Genomic DNA, 16,816 nt, shown 5'->3' with positions numbered 1-16,816 from the left:
AGGAAAAAAACATTCAACAGGGTTATAAACAGTAGTTTTTATTTAGAGATCAGATCAGGACATTTGACTCCATTTAGTTCCCTCTTATGAATTCTGTCCCTTGAAAGACTCACTTGCCCTGAGGAAAAATGAATTTACTACAGTAGATACATACAACACAGTCATCTTAAAAATAATTAGGATCAGCACCAATTTATATATTTAAATGCTTTTGTTTTGTTTCTTTCTTAACAAATTGTTTTGATTTCAATGACATTTTTAATTCTGTACTAACCTCATTTCAGAGGAAACTCAGTGCTGGCATTAAAAGACTTCCAAGTGTGTAATACATGTCTAGCCACATATGACACAGATGTAATAATGTGGATGAAATAAAGTGGTCAAAATCAGTTATTCATAATACCATATGGATGTCCATCCTGAAGCAGTAACTGTTCTACCATTACTTGTGTCACATAATTTAAGACAGTTATCACATACTGTATACACTCCCACGCCTACTGTCTGCATGTTATATGTCCCTGTCTTTTTCTGGTAAGACAATGTTTCACATTCAAAACACCTATGTAGTTTATTTGAAAACTGAAAAAAGGTTAAAATGTTTACCATTTGAAACAGTTTAACATATCATTTCATGAACTGGCACACTGGATCAAGCGTGAAACATTGTTTCTTAACCTATGAGTGGCCGTCTGTCATTTTTATCTGATTCCAGATCTTAACTAGTAGGAAATTAGTTTCTGTGGCCAGAGGTGCATATAAGAAGATTAAGTCATAGAAGTCTCTTACTGTTGATACTGATTAGCACCACTACAGAGGTCAAGAGGACTCAAATATTGAAAGAGGAGAACAGGTCTGAGGAGCATGAGTAGAACCAAAGAGAGCCCATGAAGAATACGGGATTAGAATTAATAAAGACAGGGCTGATGGAGATGGCCTGCAGTTTTGTCTCTGTTCAGCAAATAGCCTCAGAAACTTATGGCCTCCCTCCAAAGCACGATGTACCGAGAACTAACAGTTTGAAACCCTTTAAATGCAGATGATGCCATGTCCCCTTAATCAGGTGCATTATCAGTTATATAGAGAATCAGTCTCGTTTTATTAAACCCAATATGCACTTAAACAAAGAAAGGACCACTGTGCAGTGATGGATCAGAGAGCGAAAGTACTTGAAAAAAAATAATCATTTTTGTATCCTTCAAGACATTTTTTATTTACAATGATGTATGATCTCAGTGTATATATTAATTTTGAATCTGGGAACTCCTACAAATCAAACTCCATTAGCACCATTGTTGTTTGATTGCAGTATGTGAATTGTTAATCAATAACTTGCACTGAAGTTGTTTTGAAAGTGTTGCTTGTAGATTACTGTAGCTTTTTTCTAGTTTAATAGTGCAATCGACATATTTGATTTAAAAAGAATGGCAGCCAATGGCCTTATAAATGCTTATTCCACACTATTATTCACGACAGGAATCTAAGATGCATGACATGTTTAACTCAATATGAGAATGATCATTATATGCTAATGTGCTGTGTAGGTACTTCTCTGTTCTATAAAATCAGTGATGAGCAGCACCAATGACCAAACATATTGTTTAATGCCAAGGAATAAACCTATCCAATTCTTTGGTCTTATATTTATATTTGCATTCCATATGTCAAAATTTTTTCTAATATACTGTAAATAAGGAAAGTCTTATAATCATCAATTAAAAGACACTGTAATCATCAATGAAAGGCAAAGTAAGATCTTAGTTGAATACTGAATTTATGGTCAATAAACATGTAAAAGTCTTATTTTTGTGTATTTTGGAAACCAATGATTTTAAAAATGATGATGTTGTGTGTATGTGCCATAAAATAATGAACAGCTTTCTCTCAGTCTATCACACCGATGTCTGTCATACTGCATGTTGAGCAAAAAAAAGGTCAAACTTAAATCAATGCTGATCTTCAGTGGCAGAAGGCAGTTATTTTCTGTAGAAGTAAACAGAAACTGAAAGCATCATCTGGATCTAAACTGATGCCAAGACAAAGATATTGGCCAAATTCAACAAGGAAACCATGCTTTGCCAAGCAGTATGTCACTTTATCCTCAAGGTTTCTGCAAATGGCTGCCTAAAAAACTGTGCGGAGCCCTATTTCTAACAGAACTCTAATTATCAAGAGAAAGGTACTGTATATACAGTAGCTGTACCCTGATAAACGTTTGAGTTCCAGTCTTTGACATTAAAATATTACCATTTATTCAAATATATTCTTACTGTATTTCTTTTCAGAATAATCTCCTTCATACCTGTCTAGAAATCTAGCACCGAATTTGTTGACCTATATTATATGACATATTGTCACTGCTGATGGAAACTCAGCCTATCTTTAATATTTTATCTATTTCTTAGAAAGCTTATGTATTTTTTCTTCAAAGAATAGAAGATTCCACAATCCGCTAAATAAGAAATAATATCATGACATTTTAATTTCAGGAATTACAGTAGATTGAAATATGTAATAATTATTGGTTGTATTTTTATACAGTTTCAGTCTTCTGTCTAGTAAGGATCTCTCTTTTTTGTAATTCATATATTTCTTGTTCTCTTGAGATTACTATTGCATATTCAGATCCCATGTTTTAATGATCTATTTCAAATAAAACCAATTTTAATCCTACAGCTATCAGATGTTAAGCCCTGCTGGGCATTGCCAAAGAACACTAGCAGGTACCTCCTTAAAAAAAACTTTTGATGCACCAGTAGGGGAACAATATACTGTAGTGCTGTGCTTCCAAAATTTGTGGTTTAGAATCAGTACCTTTATCTGTTGTACTGCTGCAAAATTGCAACCATGTTTCATTCTAAGAAAAAAAATGTTTTTATTTATATATACTGTACATATGCAAGATAATGAGCAATTTCTGATAAAGAAATACATTTTTATTATGAATATAGAAATCCTTAAGTTTCAGTTTGTAGTTGCTTTTGGATCACTTTAATAGACAATCTGACTGTATATATTTTTTTTAATTTTCCAGTTATGTGATAGAGCTGTGTAAAGTCTGATGTTCAGGAACAATAATGTGCAGTGTCCTGGATCTGGAATCTTTGCCTCTAATGACTGAGTTTGATTTTTTTTTTCCACAAACCATGGGACTGATTATATCCTAAATTAAGTTGAGTTATAGTCATCTGATATGTCAGTCAGGATTTTAAAATATTGTGTGCTGTTATGGGACATCATTTAATGCTGGTGCATAAAATCATTTTTTTTTAAATAAAAATTAGGAAAAAAAGAAATGAATGTATTTGCAAAATCTATGATTACATAAACCTGTACAATATGCAGCATATACAAAATATATGAGCTCATTAGTAAACATGAATACTGTACTGTATCCATGTTCTTGACATTATTTGAATTTGGGATTTGTTTCATTACTATAAGTCTTAATGTTAGAGTCCTGAGGAATGTGGTCTAAATATGCTTTGTGATGTCTTGTTGTCACTATAGAACGAAAACCTGTCATCACTCATCAGCTATGATGCAGACATCTGTCGTTTCTAAGGTTATAACCTGTTAAACTATTGAGAACAGAACAAGGCCTCTCTGTGCTGGTGAACCCGCTCAAGCATGCTCAAACACCATCTGTGATCCACTACATGTTAGACAACCCACGTATGGTTTTACCTCTACAGCAAGAGATGCAGAGAAAGTGCTATCAGTGTGATATTTCTGGCACTAACTGGACTGCATGTGTTTGGGAAGCTGCAGGCCTCCAAGTTATAATGTGGGCAGTGACCCAGATTAATGCTAGTGCCCAGTCGTGTGTGTAGATGAATTATAAAAGGTCTGTTTATTATTTAAGTCCTTGCACCCCTGCAGAGAGTTGTATAAAATCAAAAATGAGGAAGACATGGTAAGGCAGCAGGAAAAAAAGTCTTCACTGAATAAGCAAGTAAAAAAAATCTATATCTATGATTACTTGAGACTTATTACTGCTGCTGTGTAGTTCAAGTTCATTATTAATACAATTATTGGCTTTCCGATTAGGAAAACTAATAACATTAATCAAACTATTAAACTAATATTAGGATAAATATTGCTCTTTTGTTATCATTTGTTCCCAAACCCTTCTAAAAGTATACGCTAGCACCGCCTGCAGAAATGCATTAGGGCAAACATATCAGGACCATCCTTCCAAAGAGTAGCAGACATTGGTAGCAGAATCAGTTGTTCTATGGCTTATCAGCATCATGTCTTAACAAGGTAGATCAAAATAGTTTTGACAAGTTTCTTCTCCAGTTCTATTGCACTCATATCTTCATTAGTCTCTACGGGGATTAGAAGATTAACATATTTTATCCCTTATGAGTTAACTTTTTTATCCCATTGCGAAATACCAGGCTTAAGAGAACTTAAATTGTGTACTGTAGGTTTGTTTTGTAAATCCAATAAATCACATTTTCGACCAAGTGAATACTACACTCAGTGGATTGACAACACTTCCCACCCGGGAAAGGTGTTTTTAAACATATTTTTAGATCCGTTTTGAGAAAAAAAAAATCTTTCAGGTTATGTTATATCTCCAAGGAAGTCAATGTCAACAAAACAGCTTTGAAGAGGTGACACTTTTAATTTATTTAATAAAAGACATTGCAACTCTGTTTCTCAAAACACTGGCAGGAAGAAATTTAGAATACTATAGACAGGAATCCACAAAACATTATGGAATGAAGAGTTCCACATTTGTTTAATTCTTTATTTGTTTGAAGAAATACTGTCAGTCTCGCAATGAGATTTTTTTTTCTAGAACACTTCAGCAAAGAAATAAAAAGCAATGGTGGGCTTCATGTTTTCCCTCTCCAACAAAGTGAAATATTTAATTTTGCACTATTGCCAAGTGGCCATATGGCCAATGAACATTTAATTAAATGCCCAGATATCTCAAAGACTTTGGATATTTCAGTGTTCTTTGGGAAGACAATCACTGCTGATTTTACCCTTTTAAAATTCATATAGTCTCTTTTAGTTATAGGCTTTAGAAGTATATATTTAAAGGATGGATTGCTAGGTATCATAAATGTATTATAAATCACAAGCCATTTTAACTCAAGCTATGCTGCAGTAAGTTAATATTTTATTTGTATTGTCAACTGGTTGCTATTATCAGGTCAAGGTAAGATGTTCTTTCTGCTGTACGCATTGTATGCAGATGTGACTGAACCATCTCTGTCAGAGCAAGAGTGGACTATAGTGCATAGGTCTATAGGTCTTTGGAGGGTGGCAATATTCTATAGGCATGAGAAAGAAAACTGCTAAGTTATACAAATTTCTAGCTTTACAAACTGTGCTCAAAATTCAAACACTATCAATTAAGAATCAAAATCATAATGTAACGTGCTCCAAGGGAAAAAGTAGGAAAAGACCCTGTGTGGAGAGTGAGAGAGAAAACAGCTTTCCTAGGCGAACATTAATCAAATCGTTAGGCTAAAGCGAGGTCGGGGATCAGAAGCAGGTAGGTCAGAAATCCAGTGGGTCACAAGAACAAATGATAAATCGCTAACTAGATTCACAGCTCAGGCTGAGGAAATCTCAATAGTGAGCAAGGACAAGTTGCAGAGTGGAAGTTTAAATAGATAAAGTGTGTGAAGTTAATTAGTGGGTGCGACAGTGTCTGTATGCCTGCGTGCGGTTTGTGACACATAATGCATAGAAACTCAACTTACTATCCTGAACCATCCATCCACCCATTTTCTAACCTTTTCATCAAACTATCCTCAACCATTACTTAACATTTTTCCTATTACCCTGCCATTGCAAGGAATATAATTTAATTTTTTAAAAGCAGTATACATTATTTACTCAAGGATCACTCAAATTCCATATTTTAAGACAAGAATTCCATACTGAGGATAAACTACTGCAGTTGTCATGATCAGATTCTAGATTTTTTTACACTGGGGGACACATGAAGCTACTCTTGATAGTCTTCATCTTGTTTCATTAAAAAAACAAGATTAATATCATAAACGGGTCAATGCATTGCCAAACATTTTGTGTATCAGTATGTACAGTATACGGTATATCTGGTGTGCACAGAATTCCACTATTTCAGTAGACTGATCTTCTGTTATGAGAGAATTCATAGCTTTAAAATTGTTCCGAATTGTAGTGTTTCAGAGTACCATGCCTTCCGTACAGTATGTATTTACACCTCAATGAAATACTTTGATACTGTGTTTTAATAGAATTTTTGTTAATTTATTTATTAATTTAATTTGCTTAAAACTATTCTAAAATGTACTGTACTGAAATCACAATAGCGTTGATTAATAATTAATCAAATTTCAGCATACAGATAGAGGTGCATTTATTCAAACATGTAAGTATTCCTTTGAATAAAATCAAACAAAAATAAATCTGCAATAAAATACAGCTGTTTGGAAATGAATCAAAGAACTATAGTTCATCTAGAACTATACTGTATGTTGGCCACCAAATGTTTCCTTGGGGGGAAACACACAGATGACATTTTGAAGTAGCATGTGTCATCACGGTTAAGGTCAGACAGCTCTGTGAAGACTGCATGCAAATGGTCATTTTCCTCCACAAAGTGAAAGATAAGTATAAAAGAATGTACAAAAGGCTGAGTTTACCACTTTTCACTGTAGTGCCCAGGATTACGAAACTACTGGTAAAGTGGCAGACCTGCCAGCAAAAGGATCCAAGTCTTACCAACATGGACTGCAAAACAAATGGTTCTGGAGGCAACAGTTGATTCTCAGGCAACAGTTGGAGATTTCCAACACAATCTGGCAACTTCAAGATACAAAGTGTCAAAAACTACCATTCTAAGTTGCCTGCATCAATGTGTCGTTCATGAACAGGTTGCAAAGAAGAAAAAGCCTCTTTTTTTGAGAGCAAACCACAAAAAGGGGCAATGTGATTTTGCAAAGCTACAGTACATCTTTAGACATCAATTCAAAGGAACATCTGTGGTTTGAGCTCAAGAAGGCAGTTCACATACAGAAACCAAATGTTCTGAAGGACCTCGAGCAATTCTGCCTGAAGGAATGATCGAAATTCCCCCCTCAAAACTGCCTGAACCTTAAAGCATGCTACAGGGGTATTTACTGTAGTTTCATGTTTATATCATGTTTTCCAGACCTTACATTAATTATTGATGACAAACATGACTTTGCTATGTGTAATGCCATTAAGATCACAGTAGGATTTTTTTTTCAGCAGGACACATCTGTATGTCTTTCTGTTATGCAATATTTTTCCTTCATATTACTTTTGGGGTATGAATCATGCTAGCAAGTGCTGTATGTGTATATGAATAGTGTGTGCAATCTACAGTATATGTACTTATATAAAGATGACCATGGCACAACTGCACAACTTACTTCAAAAGCAATCACTACAAGTCATTGAATTTACGTTTATGCATATGTAAATTCTGAAGTGGACTTTTGAAATGTAATAATAAAATAATCATAATAATCTCTCTCAAGACAAAGGTTCATTAAAAGCACAAATTCACTGTTTTGGAAATAAAATGTAACAGAACAAACTTCAGTATCAAACATTAAATGTCTTAATTTTCATTTAAATTAATGAATGAAGTAAAAGTTGGAGACACAACCTGTATTATGGTTATATAATACACTGTATTTATGCAGCAGATTAAATCACTTCAGTTACGTCTTCAGTTGGTATCCACAGTGTTATGACAAGGGAACAGATAAAGATTAGGTTATCAAACAGGCATAGGCCTTGAAAGTCCCAAAGGAGAGTAGAAGCTTTCCTATAAGAATCAAAGTGAGGTGGTGATACAATGTTCACTTGCTATCCTATTTAATGCACAGGGGAATTATGAAGAAACTTAAAAGGATAAGCCTGCTTTTGTGTGAAGACAGCTATCAGCCTACTGTAAATGTTGGAAATCACATTCCATTGCTTCCTTTTATCTAACTATACCCTTTACAATAACACCATTTCTGACTAATATAACTAATATTCTTGATGTAGTATAATGCCATTCAGGTATATTTACAGTGCCATTGTTTGTGTATATGCTGTATGGTAGCTTTATGATCAAAATGTATTAGACGTTTCTGTTCATGGATATGAAACTTTTAGAGATGGTGCTCAGCACAAAGCCACATCCTGTACATGAGTAATAGTTTGCCAACAATATTACATTTAGGATGACTCTGGAACCAAGCATATTGAGAAAACAGCATCTGTTTTACTACAGAAGGTACAGTAATCATGCATCTTGTATTGATCTATAGAGGTCTTGCTTACCTTTAAGCAGGAGTGTTTGTTTTATTTAAAATGCAATAATACAACAATAATAGTGAAATTTCTTCATTAATATAATTTACACCTCAAAATGAAATAGAACAGTTTTTAAAGGGGTAATATTTAATAATTAATAATTAATGTTGTGTTTCATCTGCTTTCTCTGTTAAAGTTCTTCTGCTGCCATATTCAGGCCCTCTAGGGATTACAGAAATATATTTTGTGTTCACAGTTTATTTAGGATCTGTACTCTTATAAGCAAATCAAATGCTGTTTTAAGTGGATTGTTCCAATAAAAGTCCTATCATTTCACAGCAATATAGATCAGGTTTTGCATGCTTTGCCCTTGGCTGGTGAAGTCTTCTTAGATATCATAGTCATGGACACATGAGGTTTATGATAAAAATATGAGATTCCTTGGAATGAAAATTAATTTATTTTCAACATTTTGAAGAAAGTTAGAATTTCAGCGGTTCTCTTGCTGCTTACTTTCTTACTTTGTTTTCTGTCTTTGTGATCATGAAGTATTATTCTTATTTCAGCTTCATCATTCGTCAGTTCATTTCCAGTTTTTATTTTAAATGCAGAGAAAAGCAAAAACAATTTGTTTGGGGTTTTTTAATCTGCCTTCTTAAAATCTTTCCTTTTCTCTTAATAACTATGGGTGTTACACCAGAGCAACATGACACCAGGAAATATTATACCTAGAAAGAGTACTACATTATTAGTGGCCACAAAGATTTAAAATACACAGAATTTTCAGAAATCTATAAAATATGAATCTTTTCTCAACTTATCAATTAAATTATTACATCTTATATCTTAGACAGCCTTATATCTACATGTACATTCATAAATATACCTTTCTTAAGTGAAGTGCTCATAAATCTGAAGAGCATGAAATTTAGTTATACTAAATTATATAACAAAAATTATTATGGAAGCACCCGAACTTTCTAGATGCCACCAAAGATTTCCTGTTTCCCTGGGGTATGAAAGAAGGCAACACACAGAAGACATTTTGATGTGATCATCATGACTCACAGTGGTCATCACTTTTGCGGCATTTTTTGTTTCCGTCCTTTAAAGTGATTTTATAACTGCACTTGAAGATCTTTAGGGGGTTTTCTGAACTACCTTTTTTCCTTTCCTTGTTTTTTTTTATCTCAATACTTCACAAGTTTAAAATGATTGAGACTTGAAAAGATGAATGAAATAACACCCAGAAGAAAACTTAGTTTAGTGACAAAATTATCTGCAGGTCGAGCAGTTTATAGTACAACAAAGAACTAAAAAAGATATGTTTGATACTGTAACTGGTTCAAAGAGATTTTATCCTTGTCTTCCATTGATGTGACTGGTAAAAAACTTTTGACATGTCATCCCTTTTATGAGCAAACATAGCTGTAACCTTTTAAAGGGCAGTTTAAAATCTTCTCTTGCAATGCCATTGCTAGGTTAAATAAGTTAAAACATGCTATTTATATTTATAAGACATTTAATATTATATAGATTAGTTTTTTCCAACCTTATGAAGTCATTTATAATTAAGACAGAAAACGATTATAATTTTAATGGAGACTTACAGTCTGCTGTGAGAATGTTTAGCAAATGAAATTTCTGAAGTAGCATAAATTATTTTCCTGTGGTTGTTGTTTTGTTCTTGAATTACGAGATGATTCTGCCGCCTTTGTCTAATGTTTTCAGTCATAATCAAAGATTATGACATTCTAAAAGCAATTATTTATGTTATATAAATCAAAATATACACATCCGAATTTTAAATTAAATGCTCTCTCATACTGTTTTCCATCACTGCTTTAAGACAGGACACAGGCTTTGTTATTGTAACTCAATCACCATAAAAAATAAATAAAATAGTGATTTTGGAAAGAGAGAAAATGCTTCTTTAATGTAGCCTGAGTTACACTTACTCTGATTTCCAAACTTATCTATTTCAGTTCTGCCTTATAATGTTATTAAGCCTCTTGACATGGCCATGTCCAGTGTTTTTCTTATGAAATGGACTGTTCCAGAGTATGATTTCCTCCTTGTTTCCCCTGCAGTGATGGCTGGGCTGACCGCTATGACGTCACCGATGGATACAGCAGGGAGGCTGCTGGGGGCATAACCATCAAGCTGCAGTCTGCGGATGTCAAGTGGTTCGATGACTATTACCTGAAGCTGAAGCCAGACATGAACCTTCGGAACCCCTGGTTTCCCGAATTCTGGCAGCATCGGTTTCAGTGTCGCCTCAAGGGTCACCCACAGGAGAATACCAAATACAACCGCACCTGTACCAGTAAGCTGGCAGACTCTGGTGTCTTCCATCACTTTCTGTACAGCGTATAAACCTCAGGGAAGCATCCGGCATCTCTAAAGACAGAATGTGTTTGAAATGTTAGTGAGGCAGGACATCTGGTCATTCAGTCCTGTGGGCTGTTATGCTTTTGCATTTTAAAATGTCATTAAAAACACCAACAAGAAACCTGTTCAATAAACCCTCCTGCTTTTCTATTTTCATGTTAATTATGGAATGTAAGCCTTCTGAGGCTTCTGTGTTTTATCATTGTCTGAAACGAGACGCATCTCATTTAGGTTACTGTGTTATCGAGCTACAAGCATTCCCAGGTCCCATTATAGAGGTGGCTCATTTTGCAAATTAATTTATTCAGAAATTTTTCCAACATTCATTGTAACATAAAACCTTTTATTTCTGAATGCAGTGTCTCTTATACCATTCATTTACAAAGTTACCTATGAACACTGGTTCAAAGGCTATTGCACAGATGACACTCTTTGAAAAGAAATGTAATTTCCGAAATTGAATAATAGATTGAACATGTTTTTGTTTTATTTAATTAAAAACACTACACAAAGTGCATTATAGTAATTGAAACTTTTTTAAAGTTAAAAATATGAATATTGCATTTTTTTAATGGATCTAGGTAACATGTTGTTGTAATAGAGCCTATAATGCAAATACATTTATACTGTGATCATCTGGAGCAATCACATGGTAGCTCACATACAGTAGATTCAAATGGAACTACTTTTTTGCCTAAATAATTGCACAATAAATGTTTTTCGTGTTATGATGTTTGCTAGTGGTTACATTATTCAGGCACATGCCCAAGAAGAAGAACTCATTTTATCCTTTGCAGAAACCGTGCTTTGGAAACACTTTACTGATACATTTCCACTTACAGCAGATTAAAACAAGTGTCTTTGAAAGATTAAAAAAAATTAAATAAACGAAAATATATCATTTTTAAGTGTCTGTTCACATTATTTTCACATATGTTGTGTTAGAGAAATGGTTTACATAAACTTGTAGCAGGGACAAACATTTTATTCTACACATTATTTATTCCTTTTCTACCAACTATCCTATATACAGGTACTGTATTTTTAAGTCACAAGAAAACTTAATTTTTAGATTATCTACCATCAGACACTTAAGAACATAAAAAAGCTACAAACAAGTGAAGGTATCTTGGCCCATCAAGCTTTTTTTGGTCATTAGTAGCTAATTAATCGAAGGATCTCATTCATCTATTTCTTTCAAGAACAGAAAACCTAAGATAGCTTTTTCCAGACCCCCACAAAATTTGTGGAATAAGAAAATAATTTCTGTCAGTAAAACTATAATTCTAAGTTCAATAAATACAGTACCACAAAGTATGGATTGTTGAAGAAAATACACTCATGAAAGTTTGCTTGCAAATGTTATTTGTGTATTTTTCTGTGACTAATGTAAAATTAGCGACTGCAATACCATCTCTGAATCTTCAGGGATGAAATGCTGCAATTTGCTTTTATAGCCAGGAGAGCCCCCAAATTTTTTTTTAAAAAAGATACTTCTACAACTCCTGAACTACTCCTAAAGAAGAACATAGATGTAAATTAAAAAATGTGCAATATTTATATATGGAGAGAGATTGTTTTAAAAATCCACAGTTAGAAACACAGTTAGAAATCCACATCATAGAAAATTATGCAGGAGCTATTTTGATCCTTCAGAATTGTGAAAGGTTCCTCCAGGCTAATTTAAACTGAACAAATTATCAGTAACTTTGCAGATGTTGTGTTTTTCTTTTTCATCAGTAATACATAGTGTAGTATTCGTACACGATAATTCCCTGGACTGTCATTGAGAAAATTGAATGCACTGTACTACTGGTACAAAAGCCTGAATAAGATTAGATTTCCTTCCTTGTCTGTTATACTTTATGAGTGTTTGATAGAAGAAGCTGTTTTATAATTATGTTAAATGTATTACTGTCATATCTATTTTTCATCTTCATTTATGTTTGGAAACAATATTTTTAATATTTCAGCTAATATTTATTCACCATAGAGGAACATGGATCCTTTCTAATTTATTTATCCCTCCATTGTTTTAAACATGAATTTATTCATAATTAAACAAATGTCTGGTGGTGTTCTCATCAGTTTCTTTTCATGCTATCGAAAGTAAAACAAGCAAGTTAATTCATAAATGTTGCTAAAGACATCTATTTTACATCATGTCTTCTGACATTTGGAATCTTTCTAATGCTGTGTTTTTATTCTTCTCTCCACAGAGAAAGAGTCTTTAAGACAACACTACGTCCAAGACACCAAAATGGGTTTTGTCATCAATGCTATCTACTCCATGGCTTATGGTCTGCACAATATGCAGCAGGCCCTGTGTCCTGGTTATGCTGGTCTCTGTGATGCCATGAAACCCATAGATGGCAGAAAACTGTTGGACTTCCTGATGAAAACCAATTTCACAGGGGTCTCGGGGGAAGGCATCTTGTTTGATGAGAATGGAGATTCACCAGGAAGGTGAATGTCACTTTGCTGAGCTAGCAGACATTGCTTGTCTTGTTTTGGTATTATTAGCATATTGTTTTTTAAGAATGCAAAAAGGATTTTCAAAATGAATTATAAGGAAATTTAATGCCAATATTTAAATATCTAAATCAATGTGCTAATAAAATTAAGGACATTAATCATTTCTGTATGAATAACCTTTATGATTTTTATATACTGTAAAGAGTAATAAGTCAGATTCTTGTCTTAAGAATTCAGATGGTGTATCAACGTACCAGCACTTTAAAAGATAATTTAATATCCTACATCTTTTGCATAGTATCTTTTGTGTATCAATCTCCATTATCTTCAAGGAAAACTAATGTCACACTTTCATATCATAGGTATGAGATAATGAATTTTAAGAAAATGGGAAAGGACTACTATGACTACATCAATGTGGGGAGCTGGGACAATAGTGGACTGAAAATAGATGATGCTGAAATCTGGGCAAATAAAAATACAATTATGAAGTCTGTCTGCAGTGAGCCTTGTGATAAGGGTCAAATAAAGGTAAGGTGATGCATATTTATTCATGTGTGGCTTGTAAAAGTTGAGTAATTGCCACAATGCATTTCCTTTCAGTTTTTTGCATGCTAAACTTTATTTAAAGTTTGTTTATATAAATGCTGTTTAAACACTAGCTTTTATTGTTATACTTACCTGTAATACTTACAGTATTTCAACAGTATTGCCCCAGTGGTGGAGAAACTGGTATGTTCTGTAGCTCTTCTGCTTTGGTCTCTTTCTTACATACTGTACACAGCAAAGTCAGTGAGCTGATAATGAGGCAAAGGCATGGTGCTACACTGCTGTCTCAAGCTGCCTTTGATTTTCCCCCTAGGTGATCCGCAAGGGTGAAGTGAGCTGCTGCTGGACCTGTACACCCTGTAAAGACAATGAATTTGTCTTTGATGAATACACCTGTAGGGCATGCGAGCTAGGCTCCTGGCCCACTTACGATCTCACAGGTAATGCATTGAGCAGTCAAGGGCTTTATTATACACAATACAACCACTTAACAAGAATGTAGGAAACTTGTGATTGAAGTCTTCTCAGATATAGGTTAAAACATAGTAGTTCAGGTGGGTAGCTGCGTCAGCATGCGTAGGCTGCAAAGGAACAAGTTATAGGTTTATTCCATGCTGAAAAAAAGAAGAAAGAGAACACAACGTTTCGGCCGTGAAGCCTTCTTCAGGTGTGAGAGAGACAGGGCAGTAGGCAAAGGTAAAGTAGCGGGAGAACAAAGGTTGGGAGGGAGGAGGAGTGAGAGGCGGGAGCAGGAGACAGAAAGAGAGGCCAATCAAGAGGTGAAAACATGTGCGTTTAATTGGAATTAATTCTTCTGTATAACTGAGACTGTACTTTTGGTGTTGGAAACAGCATTGCTACCAAATTATAACCTGATCTCAAATGCCATGCAAGGATGGGCCTGGTCAGTACTGGGATGGGAGACCTCCAGGGAAATCCAAGTTGTTGCACTAAGTGGTGCTGATGGAACAATAGGTGGCAGTCTTTCTTCTGGACCACAGTTTCTAAGCCTGTGTCAAAGTATGGTGACTGTCCTTCAGATGAAATGTTTAAACCGGGGATCTAAATACTGTGTCATTAAGGATCCCATGGCACATTTCAAAAGACTAGTGGTGTTAGCCTTAGTGTCCTGGGTAAACCTTGCCTATTTGTTGTAAATGTATCCCTTATTTGCATTGATAAAGCAATTTCTCATTTCTCTGCCTAATCCGTTGTGCAGCTGGGCATATGGCTGCTGAGTATCACCCAGGTGGGCGTCGCACCTAATTGGTAGAGGAAGTGAATCCCCTTGTGTGTGTGGAACACTTTGTAATGAAAAACATTCTATACATGCCAGGAATTATTATTAAAAGTAAGCCTTTAAAAGCCGATATTGTTTCCTAGCGGCATATACCTAAAGCTGATGATTCTTTTAAAACAGAACGTCGAAAATATTTCTCAGGTAATGCGATCACCTTGATTTCTTTATTGTACTGAAACATAAATACAATAGTTTCCTGTTCAAACTCCTAGTTAAGTGGCATATGACTAGTAAGGATCAAATAATCTGTAGTTCACAGGTTAAAATCACAGCTGCTATGTGGAAAGAAGCTCAATTAACATTTGTTTGATCATCTGCCATTCCAGAGAGACCCCCACTAAGCTTTTACCAAACAAGACCGACATTCTGGAGAACTTGAACATAACCTGATGCATATAAGTAGCCCAGAACTTTGCTCAGAGAAATAAAATGGTGGGATCAGAGAACTCTCAATCTGTAAAGGAGCAAAGCTAGTGGTTGGCTGAAGGTTCAAATGAAGACTGATTAAGATTAGATTTATACAGATTTGAAAGTGAGTGGTACTCAGAGATTTGTTTGTGGATGGCTTTGTTAATTTTTAAGTATATCAAACAACTAGCAACAAGCAACTATTTATAGACATATGGATATGACTTTTTGTGAGTTGGGTGACCCTTAAATTAAATTGACCCTTAAATTGACCGCACTATTGAGAGCATCCTGACTGGCTGCATCACTGCCTGGTATGGGAGCTGCTCCGCACGAGATCGCAAAGTATTGCAGAGGGTGGTGAAGTCAGCGCAGTTTGTCACCAGCTGTGAGCAACCAAGCATCCAGGAGATCTACTCAGCTAGATGTCTGAAGAAGGCCAGGTCCATTCTCAAGGACCCCAGTCATCCCAGTCACAAACTGTTTTCCCTCCTACTGTCCGGTAAACGGTACCAAAGCATTCGGTCCAAGTCCAACAGACTACGGAACAGCTTCTACCTCCAGGCAATAAGACTGCTAAATAGCCAACCTGTAGCTCCTTAGCAAATCACCTGTAATGGCTACATGGACACACAATTCTCACTATATTCAGCATAACTGCACTACATGTATACAGTATATTGCATACACCATGGACACATAACAGCTCTACTCACATTGAGTTTTATTCAATTTCAAAAATGTAACCTCAATTTTGTGATTTTTGTGTTTTTGTGAATTTTTGTGATTTTTGTGATTCTTGTCATTTTTGTGAGCTCGCAGAAAAAGACATTTCATTGCCAGCAAATACTGCTGCACACCGTATTGTTGTGCATTTGATAAATAAACTTTGATTTGATTTGATTTGAAATGCTGATGCCTTGGAAAAGAAAGTTGCACAAAAGAAGACGACAGTACTTTTTCATGTGCTGGACACTAATAGTTTGGTTGTGAATCTCATTCAGACATCTCTTGAAAGATGTTAGGGTATTATGTTGGCTTCTCTAGCAAGGCTAGATAGCTTCTTTCAGACTCCTGCAATCCTTTGTGTAAAAAAAAGAGCATCCTGTTCTCACTTTTAAATGTACTTCCCTGAGTTTCCATTTGCATCCTCTAGTTCATGTCACACTGTTGAAGAACTCCAGCAGTTTGACTTTGTCGATGCTTGGTCGAATATACTGTACATACAGGACTTGAATCAGGTTGCTTTCTAGTTTTTGCTGTTTAAGACTAAATACATTCAGTTCTTTTAGCTTGTCAGTAAAGGACATTCCTTTAGGTTCAGGAAGCTAAGGAAAAGAAATCCGTACTGAAACTGCTGAAGCAATTTGTTTTTTTGTAACATTGTGACAATATGGTACACAATAT

The 16,816-nt window shown here is 34.9% G+C and overlaps 1 protein-coding gene across 2 annotated transcripts in view; it reads left to right on the top strand.

Annotated features, from left to right (window-relative positions):
* grm5b (glutamate receptor, metabotropic 5b) overlaps positions 1-16,816 on the top strand; it is a 92,240-nt gene that overhangs the window by 55,855 nt on the left and 19,569 nt on the right. For both annotated transcript variants that reach the window (XM_015341797.2, XM_015341798.2), the window contains exons 4-7: positions 10,377-10,612; positions 12,897-13,143; positions 13,515-13,683; positions 14,015-14,141. In XM_015341797.2, the coding sequence (XP_015197283.1) occupies positions 10,377-10,612; positions 12,897-13,143; positions 13,515-13,683; positions 14,015-14,141 (779 nt within the window). The remainder of the gene's footprint in view (positions 1-10,376; positions 10,613-12,896; positions 13,144-13,514; positions 13,684-14,014; positions 14,142-16,816) is intronic.

This window comes from Lepisosteus oculatus, chromosome 5, assembly GCF_040954835.1.
Source record: "Lepisosteus oculatus isolate fLepOcu1 chromosome 5, fLepOcu1.hap2, whole genome shotgun sequence".
NCBI lineage: Eukaryota > Metazoa > Chordata > Actinopteri > Semionotiformes > Lepisosteidae > Lepisosteus > Lepisosteus oculatus.
Note: the sequence above shows the minus strand (reverse complement) of the source record. Positions and strands in the feature narration are given on the sequence as shown.